This window comes from Ceratotherium simum, chromosome 28, assembly GCF_057802395.1.
Source record: "Ceratotherium simum simum isolate JZ-2026a chromosome 28, ASM5780239v1, whole genome shotgun sequence".
Classification (NCBI taxonomy): Eukaryota; Metazoa; Chordata; class Mammalia; order Perissodactyla; family Rhinocerotidae; genus Ceratotherium; species Ceratotherium simum.
Window position 1 is genome coordinate 28,288,781 of NC_141927.1, and position 16,303 is coordinate 28,305,083.

The 16,303-nt window shown below is 36.5% G+C and overlaps 1 protein-coding gene across 1 annotated transcript in view; it reads right to left on the minus strand.

Annotated features, from left to right (window-relative positions):
• Positions 1-6,593: 6,593 nt before the first annotated feature.
• Positions 6,594-16,303, minus strand: part of PPP2CB (protein phosphatase 2 catalytic subunit beta) — a 35,103-nt gene continuing 25,393 nt past the window's right edge. The window contains exons 4-7 of the mRNA XM_014786322.2: positions 14,536-14,625; positions 14,261-14,422; positions 12,442-12,560; positions 6,594-7,396 (exon numbers count right to left, since the gene is read on the minus strand). Coding sequence (XP_014641808.2) covers positions 7,324-7,396; positions 12,442-12,560; positions 14,261-14,422; positions 14,536-14,625 — 444 coding nt within the window. The 3' untranslated portion in view covers positions 6,594-7,323. The remainder of the gene's footprint in view (positions 7,397-12,441; positions 12,561-14,260; positions 14,423-14,535; positions 14,626-16,303) is intronic.

Sequence of the window (16,303 nt, forward strand, 5' to 3'; positions counted from 1 at the left end):
TTAGAAACACAATTAAGGAATTACTTTTCCTAGGTGTGATGATGGTATTGTGGTTAAGCTGGAGAGAGAAAGAGAGAGAGAAAGTGGAGAGAGAAAGAGAGAAAGAGAATCCTTATGTCTAAAGATACATTCTACAATATGATAGGAATTACGGTCAAAATTTCCTTCAAAATAATCGGGATTGGGGAACAGTAGGTGGGGATATAGATGAATAAATATTAAAGCTAAGTAAAAGGTATATTGGGGTACCTTATAGTCCTCTTTCTACTTTTGTATAATTTTCCATGATAAGATGTTGAAGGATATCAACAGGTTTAAGATAAAAAAGGGACAGACGTAAATTTCTCAAGTGACATATGAGAAAGCTGTGACTTAAGACAGGTTTAGATTAAAAAAAAAAATTGCCCCAGGGAAAACTAATTTGAGTCTTCTTTCAACTTAGCCTATTTATTTTGTTTTTAATAATATACTTCAGTGGAGTGAAATCGAAGAATTTAAAAGACTTACCTCTTAAGTAGACTAAAGAACATTCCGAGTATTTAAAAATAGTATGCAGTCAAAATGATGAGTGAACTGTATAACCTATGTATCTCTAGCATGCAAGCCACATATGCTTATTTAGAGAATTTCTCCTAATTTTATTAATCCTCATCTCTGTTTATGCTTCACTTTGTAAACTCTCTCCCTCAATGTAATGGACTGATGTGGGAGATCTACTCATTTGAGTTTAATAAATACAATAGCCCCTGTTATCAAAACAACCTATAAATGTCATTGTAGGTTGTCCTACTATTTTGACAGTGACACTAAGAGGTATTTGGATGTGGGGAGAAAAGAAAATAAAAAACACAAAGCCATCTTTTTCTGAAGGAAATTTTGAAGGAAATGTGACATTACCCTTTAAAAGGGAGGGAACCAGCCTTAATCAGTTAATTGTTCTGCTAGCTGAAATTGAGATCCTAAAAATAAGTTCTAAACCATACAGCAGTTTTGGACTTCTACTTCGGATGTAGGAGAATGTTTCTCCCACCCTAACAACAAGAAACAGCTGGATGATCTAAAATCATAACACTTTTGAGCCCTCAGATCACCGAGGCTGCAAGCAATCACAGAAACTGAACCCCGGACAGGGATGATCCGCTCCAGGAGAGACAGGATACGTAGACTCTTCCCTTTGGCAGAGCATGGGGAAAAAGGGGGCTGCTATACAAGCAGATCAGAAAAATTCAGCTAAGACATTTTTAAAGGCCAGGCGTGGGCACCTGCATCCCTCTGGAACAGGACTGGGTATTCAATTTGTGAGTCTTAGTGTGGAACGAAAATGCAGGAACACTTGCTCAAAAACGAAGAATTCAAGATGGTGACAGCAGAGCATTAAACAAGCACAAGGCCCGTCTAAGTGTGGGGCTGTATGTGACTGCACAGGTCACCCTCCATGAAGCCAGTCCTGGCTGGGGCCTCAGACACAAAGGGAGTTCCCGCTCACCTGAAAGCTCCTCTCCATCGGCCTTCAGCAGGTGTTCAGGAGAAGGCGTGAGAGCAGTGCAGAAGACCCGAGACAGCCGACCTCGGTGCAAACCAGGAGGTGATAGGTGGCTGCGGAGGAACAAGCTCAAAGCCCCACTAGCTTCCCGGGATCCTTCTCCCCTACGAAGCCAAAGTCTTAACCTGCTGGGGGTGGTAGGAACACCCAGTACTATGGCCACAGGACAGTGGCAAAGATTTACTGTTTCTGGAGAAGCAGTAGAAGCAAAATCCATCTGCTTCTCCCAGGACACAGGCGAAGATTTATTGCTTCCGGGGGAAGGGGAGAAGAAAAAATTCTCTACTCCTGGGGGAGGGGCAGATACAGACACCAAACACATGTTTGCTACTGCTGGGGGTGGCGCGGAAAACCACCACCCTAGACCAACCAGAGATGTAAGGCAGAGTTTGGCTACCACAGGTAGGAGAAGCAGGAATGCTAAGAAAACCTCATCTCTGAAGCCAAAGCACAAAGGACCTGCCTGAGCTGGAGTCTGAACGGGACAAGAGGGAATCTCACCTACTCCTACCATGAGCTCAGCACCGACTCACAAGCAACAGCAGTCTACAACGGGGGAAGGGGTGAGAGCATGCGGACAGACCCTCTCGGATACAGGTATGCAGGGACAAGGGAGAGCTAAGGGGGGAGCAGGAACACAGGAGAACCTAGCACCCCAACCCCTACCCTAAGCACAAGGTAACACAGCCAGCCCCCCGTTAGTGGAATTTGTGGCCTATGGACTCGGGTCTATGAGTAATGATAGAATTCTATACCTCGTGAAAACATCTTTCAAAAATGAACATGAAATGAATAGTTTTTAATGCATACAGAAGTTGAAGGAATTCATCACCAGCAGACTTGCACTATAAAAAAATATTCAAGTAAGTCTTTAAGGCAGAAGAAAAATTATACCAAAAATATGAATTTACACAAAGGAATGAAGAGCACTGGAAATAATATTTATTTACATGAGTAAACACATAAAAGTTTTTTTCTTATTATTTAAATCCCTTTAAATGATAATCTACTGTTTAATCAAAAGTAATAATGTTATATAGGATTTTAAATACATGTAAAAGCAAAATGTATAACAAAAATAGCACAAAGTTTGAGAGGGGGTAAGTGGAAGAAACTATTATAAGGTTCTTAGAGTTTATGTGAAGTGGAATAACATCACTGGAAGGTAGACTGTACATTAAAAATGTACCACCAATCCTAAAGCAACCAGTAAAGTAACAAAGATGTACAGCTGATAAGCCACTAAAGGGATAAATGTAATAAAAAATATTCAATTAATCCAAAAGAATTAAGAAAACGAGAAAAAGAACGTATGAGACAAATAGAAAACAAATAGCAGAATGACAGATTTAAACCTAACCTATGCCAATAATCAGATTAAATATAAATGATCTAAATACCCCCAGTTAAAGACAGTGTTAGATTGTTTCAAGAAAAAAAAATGCCCAACTATACGCTGCCTACAAGAAACAGTAGTAAGGCATAAATACTTCCAAAAAACCTACAGCTAACATGAAATACTGGTTGTCTTAGCTAATCAATATGCAACATATAAGAAATGTCATAAAGATTAGGAAGGAAGAAGCCTTGTATTCACAGACAACATGATTTTGTAATTAAAAAAATCCAAAGTAATTTCTGATAAGTATTAAGTGTATTTAGTACAGCAACTGGATACAAGAAAATATTTTTAAAACTTTATTTTTCCCCCCAAAGCCCCAGTAGATAGTTGTATGTCATAACTGCACAGCCTTCTAGTTGCTGTATGTGGGACGCGGCCTCAGCATGGCCGGAGAAGCAGTGCATCGGTGCGCGCCCGGGATCCGAACCCAGGCTGCCAGCAGCGGAGCGCACGCACTTAACTGCTAAGCCATGGATCCGGCCCCAAGAAAATATTTTTAAAAATCACTCTTATTTCTATTTATCATCAATAAACAATTAGAAAATAAAATTGTAAGAAATGTATCATTTACAACAGTATTTAAACATCAAATATGGTTAGACGCCAAGACACCAAATATTGTAATACACTGTTGAGAGAAATTAAGGGAGACTTTTTTTTTTTTAAAAGATTTTATTTATTTATTTATTTTTCCCCCCAAAGCCCCAGTAGATAGCCGTATGTCATAGCTGCACATCCCTCTAGTTGCTGTATGTGGGACACGGCCTCAGCATGGCCAGAGAAGCAGTGCGTCGGTGCGCGCCCGGGATCCAAACCCGGGCCGCCAGCAGCAGAGCGTGCGCACTTAACCGCTAAGGCACAGAGCTGGCCCCAAGAAAATATTCTTAAAAATCACTTTTATTTCTATTTATCATCAATAAACAATTAGAAAATAAAATTGAAAGATATGTATCATTTACAACAGTATTTAAACATCATATATGGTTAGACACCGAGACACCAAATATTGTAATACACTGTTGAGAGAAATTAAGGGAGACTTAAAGGAGGTGTATGCCATCTCCATGGACTGGTAGACTCCCTGTAAAAAATGTTTATTCTCCCCAAAGTGATAGAGACTCAATACAATCCTGGTCAAACTCCTAGCAGGTTGCTCCCCCCACCCCCCCAAAGGTGTGTGAATATAACAAGCTGATTCTTTTTTTTTATTGTGGTAAAATATACATAACAAATCTACCATTTTAACCATTTTAAACTGTACAATTCAGTGGCATTAAGGATGTTCACAATATCGTGCAACCATCATCACAATTTCTAGAGCTTTTTCATCATCCCAAACTCTGTACCCACTGAATAATAACTCCCCATTGCCTCCTTCCTCTCCTCCCCCGAGCCTCTGGCAATCGCTATTCTACTGTCTGTCTCTGTGAATTTGCCTATTCGAGGTACCTCGTATAAGTGGAAATATACATTTTTGTGTCTGGTTCATCGCACTTAGCATGTTTTCAATCCATCCATGTTGTAACATGTATCAGAATTTCCTTCCTTTTTATGGCTGAATAATACTCCACTGTCTATATACACATTTTGTTTATCCATTTGTCTACTCATGGACATTGGGTTGTTTCTACCTTTTGGTTATTGTGAATAATGCTCCTATGAACAGCATGGTATCTAGTGTATTCTTTAAATGAGTTATTCAATTTCTTTAAGAGTAACAGAAGTATTTTAGACTCTATTCTTGAGCCAGTTTGATATGGTCACAATACTCTGGTAACTGCTCATCACTTCTGTTTTCAAATTTATTGTCAAATATTATTCATAGTACCCTCTTAATTTTTTAATCACTTCTGTTATCTTTTATTTTGCGAATTCATGCTTTTATTTGTGCCTTCTGAATGTTTTATTAGTCTTTTCAAGTATCAACTTTGGTTCTGTTGATCTTTTGAATCTTTTATTTCTTTTGATATTGGCTCTTAATCTTTTAACTTTTATGGACTAATAAACACTTAGCTCATTAGTTTTCAGCTTTTCCTCTGTTACAATACAAGCAGTCGTAAATTTCCCCTAAAGACTGGTTTGGTTGCATGGCACAAGTTTTATTTTGTTCTGTAAACAGCTTCATTGAGGTATATTTTACAATACATATTTTTTGCTGAGGAAGACTTGCTCTGAGCTAACATCCATTGCCAATCTTCCTCTTTGCGCTTGAGGAAGATTTGCCCTGAGCTAACATCTGTGCCAATCTTCCTCCATTTTGTATGTGGGTCGGGGCCACAGCATGGCTGACAAGTGGTGTAGGTCCGCGCCTGGCATCTGAACCCACGAACCCAGGCTGCCAAGGCAGAGTGCCCCGAACTTAACCACTAGGCTATGGGGCTGGCCCCTAAAATTTTTGCATTTAAAAGGTACAATTCAAAGATTTTTAGTGAATTTACCAAATGGAGCAACCATGACCATAAATCAATTTTGGAACATTTTCATCATTCCAGTAAGATCGCTCATGCCCATTTACAGTTAATTCCCATTCCCACTGGCCAGCCCCAGGCAACCACGAATCTACTTCTGTCTCTATAATTTACCTTTTATGGACATTTCATATAAATAGAATCATATAATATGTATTTTCTCACATCTGGCTTCTTTCACTAGCATGTTTTGAAGTTCATTCATGTTGTAATGTTTCCATTCATTCCTTTTTATTAATGTCTGTTTACCATTGTATGAGTATATTTTGCCTATCCAGTCAACACTTGATGGACATATGCATGCATGTCTTTGTGTGAACATGTATTTTAATTTCTCTTGGGTAGATACGTAGGAGCGGAATGGCTGGGTCATAAGGAAATTTTATGTTTAAGAAGTTGCCAACAGTTTCCCAAAGTGGCTGCAACATTTTACTTTTTTTTCGTGCTAAGAGTTGCCCTGAGCTAACACCTGTGCCAATCTTCCTCTATTTTGTATGTGGGACACCGCCACAGCACAGCTTGATGAGCAGTGTGTAGGTCCTCACCCGGGATCTGAACTTGCGAACCCTGGGCCACCGAGGCAGAGCCCATGAACTTAACCACTACACCACCAGGCCAGCCCCCCATTAGGATTTTAAAAATGGGTCGTATTTTTAAAAAATCCTAGCTGGACTTTTTTAAAAATAAAATTTGACCTTTTGTCTTTTAACTAGAGAATTTGGGCCATTTAACTGATTACAATTTTGAGATATTTATACTTATTTCTGCCATCTTGTTTTTTTTTAATAAAGATTTAAAAAAGTGAGTTTTTTCCTTGTGTCTTCCACTCCCACTCTCACTTCCCACCCACGTTTTCCCCTCTACTATTTGGAATTTATATTATACATCTCAATAGTACTATTACTACTATTTCTACTAAACTCGCTTGTGGAGATTTATTCTCATTCCTAGATCAAAAGGTAAAGATAAAATAACACATTTTGGTTTTTAAAAGATTGTTCCCAGCTATATAATATTTCAATACTATCTGTACTTAAAAATGTGAATACATTAATACAAATTTACCTATAAAATGTTTAGAAATAAAAATGGCTATTTTTATGGTCTAAGAGTTATCAGCTACTATTTGAAATTTTTTTCTTCTGAAAATAAGCCCCATACAAAGAACATTACATTTAAATTACTTCAACATAACTGTTTATTGAAGGTCAAGATATTTTATATCAAGTTTCAAAATAGTAAAACTTTCATTTAAAGCATAGCACAGTAAATCAATGTTTTTGTCTCAAATGGAAAGTTTATTTGCTCAGCACATCAAATGGGATGCAAGCACTGTCATGACAGACACAGAAAGACGCAGAGCAACACAGAACAGTAATGTAGTTAAATGAATGGAAATCTCTTTAAATGTTATGACAACATACTCCCAAGAATCTTTTCTTCAGTTAAGTTAATTATACATTTTAATAAAATAAAGGGTAATGGATTAAATGGAAGTTAGCTTGTGAATTTTTCTTAAAAATAAAACTCCAACTCTATTAATCCATGCCAGTTAACACTATAACTAAGATTTCCAAGTAAGTGCAAAAGGAGATGAAGGAGTTAGTTACCTTTTTTGCTTGAACAGTCCAGAGGAAAATGGTTACTACAAATACAGCAGGCAAACTGTTAAGACTGACCGATCTAGAACATAGTGTTGTACTAAATTTCAATCTCAAATTGTGCTAAATGCTCACCATTAGTATGGCACATTTTGGTCCATGATATGGTTTAATGCCAAGACAGATCCCAATTTGTTACAGAAACACATAGATTACTGTTGCTTTTTTTGTTTTGTTTCTAAATATATATATATATTTAAAAAGCCAGGTATACTTCCACATACAAAGGCAGGTTTTCCCAGGAGGAATTTACAGGAAGTAGTCTGGGGTGCGCCGGGTAACATGAGGCTCTCCACGACGAGGTGCGGGATCAAACTGAAGGCTATAAAGGACAAAAAGGAAAGCAAATAGTTAAAGGCTTTGAATTTGCAACCAAACAAATTAATAAAGAAAAAGACATGTAGTAGAAAGAGCAGTCCTGGTTTCCCACCTTTACTGTGTTGTTTAGGACTGCAATGACCCTGGCAAGTCACTGCAGGTGTTCTCGTCCATAAAACTACCCCAGAGTTATGGTGAAAATTTAAGCAGACAAAATGTCTGGTTGGTGCCTGGCATAAAAAGTTTAATATTATGATCAGCTGAATGGAAGCAGTCAGGGTGGACAAGCTTGTTTTGTTCTAGATTTTAGGGAGAGAGTATCCAGTCTTTCACTATTAAGAATGATGCTAGCTGTGGGTTTTTGTAGATGATCTTTATCAGGATGAGGAAGTCCCCTTCTTTGACTAGTTGAGCATTTTTATTATGAAAGGGTGTTAGATTGTGACAAATGCTTTTTCTGGCTTTACTGAGATGATCATGCGGTTTTTGTCCTTTATTCTCTTAATATGGCTTATTATCTTGATTTTTATATTTTGAACCAACCTTGCATTCCTGGAATAAATCCCATTTGGTCACGGAGTATAATCCTTTTTATCTATTGCTGGATTTGGCTTGCTAGTATTTTGTTGCAGATTTTTGCATCTATATGCATAAAGAGTATTGGTCTGTAGTTTTCTTAAAATGTCCTTGATTTTGGTATTGGAGTAATACAGGCCTCAAAGAATGAGTTGAGAAGTGATCCTCCTCCTCCTGTTTTTTGCAGGTATTTGTGAAGGTTTGGTGTTAATTCCTTTTTAAACATTTGGTCAATTCACCAGGGAAGCCAAGTGGGCCTGGGCTTTTCTTTGTAGGAAGTTATAAAATTAGTAATTCAATTTCTTCACTTGTATTTCTAGAGTTGGTTTTGGTAGTTTTTGTCTTGCTAGGAATTTGTCCATTTCATCCAAGTTACCTAATTTGTTGCCATACAGATATTCATTATATACTCTTATAATTCTTTTATTTCAGTAACGTGTATAGTGATTTTGATAATGTGTCTTCATTCTTTTTTTTTGGCCAGTCTAGTTAAGTCTTTTCAATTTTGTTGATCTTTTAAGAGAATCAACTTTTGGTTTCATTGATTTTCTCTATTGTTTTTCTACTATTTTATTTTATTTCCACTCTATTTCCTTTCACTGCTTACATTTGGTTTAGTTTGCCTTTTTTTTTTTTTTTTTTTAGATTTTATTTATTTATTTTTCCCCCAAAGCCCCAGTACATAGTTGTCTGTCATAGCTGCACATCCTTCTAGTTGCTGTATGTGGGATGCGGCCTCAGCATGGCTGGAGGAGCGGTGCCTCCGTGCGCACCCGGGATCCGAACCCGGGCCGCCGGCAGCGGAGAGCACGCACTCAACCGCTAAGCCACGGGGCCGGCCCTGGTTTAGTTTGCTCTTTTTCTAGGTCCTTATAGCGTAAAGTTAGGTTACCGATTTGAGAGCTTTCTTGATTTCTAATATAGGCATTTACAGCTACACATTTCCCTGAAAACACTGCTTTCATTGTATCCCATGTTTTGGTACATTGTGTTTTTGTTTTTATTCATCTCAAAGTATTTTCTAATTTCCCTTGTGATTTCTTCTTTGACCCATAGGTTAGTTAGGAGTTTGTTAATTTCCACATATTTATAAATCTTCCAGTTTTCCTTTTGTTACTGATTTCTAACTTCATTCCACTGTGTTTGGAGAAGACAGTTTGTATGATCCCAATCTTTTAAAATTTATGGAAGCTCGGTTTACGGCTTAGCATATGGTCAACCTTGGACAATGTTTCATGTGCATTTGGAGAGAATGTATTCTGCTGTTGTTGGGTGAAGTGTTCTGTGGATGTTAGGTACAGTTATAGTGTTTCTCAAGTCTTCTATTTCCTTGCTAATCTTCTGCCTAGTTCTGTTATTGAAAGTGGCATAATAAAGTCTCCAACTATTATTGCTGAATTGTCTATGTCTCCCTTCACTTCTGTTCGTTTTTGCTCCATAAATTCTAGGGCTCCACTGTTAACTGCATACGCTTATAATTGACGTATCTTCCTAATGGTGTGGCTCTTTAAACATTATGAAATGTTCTTCTTTATGTCTAGTAACAATTTTTGTTTTGAAATCTATTTTGTCTGATATTAGTATATCCAGTCCAGGGCTCTTGTGGTTGCTGTTTGCATGGTATATCTTTTTTTTTGGTGAGGAAGATCAGCCCTGAGTTAACACCTGTTGCCAATCGTTGAGGAAGATTGACTCTGAGCTAACATCTGTGCCCATCCTCCTCTATTTTGTATATGGGATGCTGCCACAGCATGGCTTGATGAGCAGTGTGTCGGTCCGTGCCTGGGATCCGAACCAGTGAACCCCAGGCTGCTGAAGTCGAGCACACGAACTTAACCACTATGCCACCAGGCTGGCCCCTGCATGGTATATCTTTTTCCACCATTTTACTTTTAATCTATTTGTGTTTCTGAATCTAAATTATGTTTCCTGTATGCATCATAAAGCTGGATCTTTAAAAAACATACTGATAATCTCTGCCTTTTCACTGCATTGCTAAAACCATTCAAATTTAGTATTATTGATATGACTGGATTAATACTTGCCATTTTCTTTTTTTTTAATATGTTTGTCTTTGTTTCTTGGTTCCTGCTTTAACTGATTTCTTTTTTTTTAAGAAGATATTTTGTAGTGTATCATTTAAATTCCTTTAACTTCAAAATTATTTTTCTTAAATTATTTTATTAGCTGTTGTTCTACAGCTTACAATACACAACTTAATTTACAGAATTCTACTTCAGGTTTATACTAACTTAATTCTAGTGAATTATAGAAATTTACTCCTATATAGTATAGCCCCTTTCTGTTCTCCTCCCTTTTTCTGCTACTGATGTTATACATAGTATTTCTACATATGTTACACCTCCCAAAATACCTATTTATTATCTTACATAATCTTATGACCTTAAAGAAGTTGAGAAAGGAAAGTGAGTACATATTGATAGATTTTGTTATATTAACCTTCTCATTTTTATTTTCTTCATATTCGTCCTTAGGATTTGAGTTACCATCTGGGGTCACTTCCTTTTCAGTACAGCTTTGTTCCCATCCACCTCCTCTGTGCTGTTACAGTCATATATACTATGTTTCTGTCTAGTTCCTTTTAATTTCCTTTTAAGTTCAACAACACTACAAATATATCCATATTGTGTTATGCAACTTATTTTTAAATCAGTTAAGAAGATGCAACTGTACTGTCTTTCACAATTACTACCTTGTGTGCAATATATTGATTAACTTTCTGGTGTCATGTGCTTTCAGACTGAAGTACTCCCTGTAGTATTTCTTGTACGGCAGGTCTGCTAGCACTGAATTTTCTCAGTTTTGTTATCTGGGAACATCTTTCTTTTGCATTCATTTTGAAGTTTTGCTGGATATAAGATTCTTGGCTGAGTTTTTTCTTTTCAGCACTTTGAATATGCTGTCCCATTGCCCTTCTGATGAAATGTCAGCTGATTATCCTAGAGATTCACTTTTGTAAGTCACTTTTCTCTTACCGCTTTCAAGATTTTTTCTTTTAGACTTTCAGCATTTGACTATGATGTGTCTGGTTCTGAATGTCTTTGAATTTATCCAGATTAGTTTGTTGAGCTTCTTAGATGTGTTTATCAATGTTTATCATCAAATCTGAGAAGTTTTCAGCCATGATTTCTTCAAATATTCTTTCTGTCCCTTTCTCTCTCACCTCTCCTTGTGAAGCTCCCATTACACCTACCAATGTGTGCTTCGAGGTCTCCCACATTTCTTGAGGCTCTGTTCATTTTTCTTCATTGTTTTTATCTGTTAAAATTCTCCTTGCTTTTCTCTTTTGCTTGTTGCTTTGAGTATCATGGGAGGTATGAAAGCCCTCTTAGTCGGTCTCCTCCACGATACCCGTTTTCAACAAAATACTTAGGCTTGGAATTCTCTACCCTCTGTTCTAAGTAAGGTCAGTCCCCTCAGGCAGAGCTGAGGAACTGTTTGTTCTGCCTCTCACTCTGAGCAGAACTTCTATGCCACTGCTTTGGAGCTGTGGGCAAGTATGGTGGCCCACTTTTTTTTAAATTGGGCTATAACTAACATACAATATTATATTATTTTCAGGTGTACAACGTAATGATTTGATGACGTATATACCGCAAAATGATCACTACAATATATCTAGTTAACATACATCCCCACACAGTTACAAATTCTTTTTCTTGTGATGAGAACTTTTAAGATCTATTCTCTTAGCAACTTTCAAATATACAATACAGTATTAACTATAGTCACCATGCTGTACATTACATCCCCATGACTTATTTATTTTGTAAATGGAAGTCTGTATCTTCACCCACTTATTTGGCCCACTTCTTAAGTGACAGCCCTGTTGTGAGCAGGTGCTGGGGCAAGAACAACTGAGGACCCAGCATTCTCTGCCTGCCATGCACGTCTAGAGTAGAGCTTCCATCCCAGAAGCTAGGTGGGGAAGGGAGTCTCAGCCTGCTTAACTGCACCCACCAGGAACAGGGCTTCTGTAACCCAGGACTGGGATAGGTGAGATATGCTGGCACCTGCCCCCATAGGGCTGAAACCATAGCCCCAGACTGGGAGCTGGGGAAGGGGAAAAGCTCCCACCTTCTTGACCACATCTACCCAGAGAAGTGGTGCATGGAGTAGCTTCTGTACAAGGGATCTGGGGGAGGCGGAGGGAGCATGTTGTGGTTCAAATCCACAGACCCTGGCTGCTATTACTGAGATTTAGTAGATCTTCTAGAATAAGTGTTTCTCTATTTGCTGCATGTCCTTAGGACAACTTTCAAAAACTTGAAATACTTGTTTAAAATAATTTTCTCCAGTTAAATGGTTTTTTTTTGTTGGGGAGAGAGTTTGCCATGTTCTTCACCCCATTATTCTAGAAGCAGAAATCCTCTACCTCTAATTTTAATATTCTACATTTAAAATCCTCCTTCTAAAAGTCATTATATACAATTAAAATTTAAAGTTACTTACAAGGAATATTTTAAAGTGTCATCTAATTCCATGATAGCAGCCTGGTTCCCACAACGATAACAGTAATTGGGTGCACTGAAAATGGTAACCACGTTCCGATCATGACACCAATTGTATCCCTGCAGCATTAAAAAAAAAAAATCTCAATATTTCACTATAAAATTACAATCTCAGTATAGATAAATTTAGAAAATTTAAGTTACAAATATTTTCTGTGGAAATGGAATCTTCTATGTCACCTTATATGGTATCAATCTTGAGTATTGTGCATCAGCATCAAACACAACTGTTGGGCACAGGGTTTTGTTACACTGAGGTCAGCAATTGCGTTGTTCTGCTTAATCTATGCTTGAGATCTCGAATAGGATGTGTATTCAAATTTCTCCCACAATGATGGTAGATTTCTCAATTTTTCCTTGTAAATTGTGTCAATTTCTGCTTTATATATTTTGAATCTATTATTAGGTAAATACAAATTTACAATTATTCTTCCTAGAGAACCGGGCCGGTTTTCATCAATAAAATCTTTTTATTTCTAATTATACTTTTTGTCTTACAGCCTTTTCTGATTCATATTATTCGCTATATTTTGAATGAGTATCTAGTTGATATACCAATACACCATTTTCCATTCCTCTACTTCTAGTCTCTGGTGTCTCGTTTTAGATACATCCCAAATAATAGCTGAATTTTGACTATTTATCCAATTTGAGAGTCTCAGTCTCTGAGGGAAGTAAAAATTTTCTCCATTTCCATTTCTTATGACTACTGATAGAACTACTTATCTTCACCATAAGAACGTATGTTCTTTCCTGATCACACTTTCACCTCTCCTCTTGCCTCTATTGGGTTTGTGACGTTTTCTCTAACATCTTGAAGCCATTCCCTATTGGTTTGGAAGGATATATTCTATTTATATTTTTTTAGTATTTACAAAATACTAACATCCTAGTAGAGAAATCTGGCAGGCACCACCTTAACTAAGTAATCCAAGTTACCACCACCAGCAGTGGGATAAACAGATTTCATAAGCCCTGATACACACTGAGAATCATTCTGTGGTATGCCTGCCAAAAATGTATCTCCTCAATCTATAATCACAAGGAAACATCAGTCAAACCACAAACGAAGGATATTTCTACAAAGTAAAATTGCTTGTACTCTTCAAAAATGTCAAGATTATGCAAAACAAAGAAAATCTGAGGCATTATTTCCACATCAAAGGAGACTGAATGCAGCATGACCCTGGATTAGATTACAAATGCACAAACACACTATCAAATTTTGCTATAAAGGATTTTAGTGAGATAATCAAGATTTGAATAAAGTGTTTAGATTAGATAATAGTGCTATATCAATGCAAATTTCCTGACTGTGATAACTATACTGTGGCTATGTAAGAGAAAGTCTTTATTTTCACAAAATATACATGGAAATTTGGGAGTAAAGGAGCATTATGTCTGCAACTAACATTCAAACAGTTTAAAACGAAGTTTAAGTAATATTTGTAGGGGAAGGTGGACAGAGAGGGAGAGAGAACGATAATGATAAAGCAAATATTTATATCTGAGGAATCTGACTGTAGGATACAAGGGAGTTTTTTTAGTACTATTTTTGCAACTCTTCTCTAAGTCTAAATTAATTTAAAAAGTGAGTTACAATTTTGCTCTGGCCAACTAGTACTTTCCCTATTTGCTAAAACCAGCCAAGATTTTTCTCCTTTCTCAAATGTTTCTGATATTCTAAGTCATGAAGCTTTATTACAGACACATATATTTATTTGAAATAAAGATCATCATCCTGTAGGAAAAGGACATACCTCCATTACAAGTTGGTGAGCACGAGAAACCAGTGTGAGACCATTGGCATGGTTAAATGTTTCAGAAATGTCTTGTCCAAATGTGTAGCCAGCACCGCGTGGTGAAATTCCCCACCCACCACGATCATCTGGATCTGACCATAACAGATCACACATTGGGCCCTGGCCAAAAAAATTAAGTACATGTTATAAATTATTAGCAGTCATATTTAACTAATTTAGCTTTACCACAATGTCGCTATATTTCTTTCCTTTTTTATTAAAACTAAGTTTACCTCATGTGGAACTTCTTGTAAACGATCCAGGGCTCTTATATGATCCAGTGTATCTATGGATGGAGAGAGGCCACCGTGGAGGCAGAAGATCTGTTCGCGAATTTAAAAAGAAAAGGAATTTGTTTTACTACCTGCTAAAAGTTAATAGAGAGTAAATAATGGTTGCAACTCAATCCTAATAGCTCTTCTTTTCAAAATAAAGTTTAAAAATATTCACTGAGGAAAATATATAAAATACAATGGAAAAGAACAAAAATCACATGATCAGAGAGAGCTGTTAATATTTAAATATATTTCTTCTCTCTTTTTTCTTTATAATCCTAGGTATATGTTTTTTCCCCTTCTCTGGTGAATGAGATCTCCATCCTTGTGCCGCCATTACACTTGCTGCTGGTTACTGCTGATGTATAAAATTCTTCTGTTTCTCTTACAGCAAAGACTCTACTGATTCCCGTTATTGGTTCCAACAGTTTTTCAGTTTTTTAGATTTTTTTGAGTACATAATCACGTTGTTTGCAAATATATTTTTTTCTTCTCAAGGTTTATATTTTTTAATTCTTTTATATTCTTTATTCTTTTTAATTCTCAGTGCACTAGCTAGGATTTCCAAAACAAAATTGAATAATACAAGTTGATTTTTTTTTGTAAAAGACTTATTCCCAGGCCCATCCTCTAGGGATTCCAAATCAGAGAGAATAGAATACAAGTTTTAGAGGGCATTTTTCTCCTGATTTTTATCAGGTTTCTGATGTTCTGCTGAAAAGTATAGTCAGGATAAAGTTTATTTATCCAATTAATGTTATTTTATTTTACTCCTTAATAACTGAGTTTTAAATAATGAATAAGATATAGAACTTTTTTTAAATGGTTTTGGTCTAATTTTATTTTTCTGTGCTTGCCACGTCTAGTTTGGTATTGGGGTTATACTAGCCATAGAGTGAGTTTTGAAGCTCTCCATCTTCTCCCTAAGCTTTGGACACAGGAATTATATGTTCCTTAAAGGCCTGGTAGAATTAGCCTATAGATCTATCTAGACCTGGTTACTTTTCCGATTTCTTCTAAGTTTGGTAGTCTATTTACATTAGTTAGTTTCTTCAAAATCAATTTAACAATATTTTGCTATAATAAATGTCATCCATCTTTTCAAGTTTATTGTAATAAAGCTGTACCTGTTATTGTGAAATGTAAGCGCCTCCATACTTATAGTAATGCCTTATTTCTCATTCCTAGTGTTTTATGTGATCTCCCTCTTTGTTTTCTAGATTAGTTTTAACTATTATATTTCTTTTGCAGACTTTTCAAAGACTGCTTTTGGCCATATTGATTGGTATCCATTTCTGCTTTTATCTTTAATTAATCCTTTATTTTACTGTTTCATTCTTTGAGCTAAATGTTTATATAACATTACTTCCTTTCTATTTTTCTACAAAACAAATGTAAGACTACGTATTTTCTTGCATTTCCTCCCTTGTTTACATCCCCAAGTTTTGGTCTACACCATACTTTCACTGTCATTTAGAAATGATGTGAATTCTTACCTTTTATTTTCTGAGTGTTAACAAAAGATGGTAAAAGTTCCCAAGCAAGTAGATTTTTCTTTTATCTTTTTCTATTTCATTTCTAGTTTGAGTTTTGTTCTACTACTTAGAATTGGAGACTGTCATTTAACATATGATATATAAATAAATGATGGATGGAAAGATGGATGGATAGATGAAAGGGAGTAAAGCAGGAAAGAAAGAATAAATGAATATGTGGAAAGACTAAC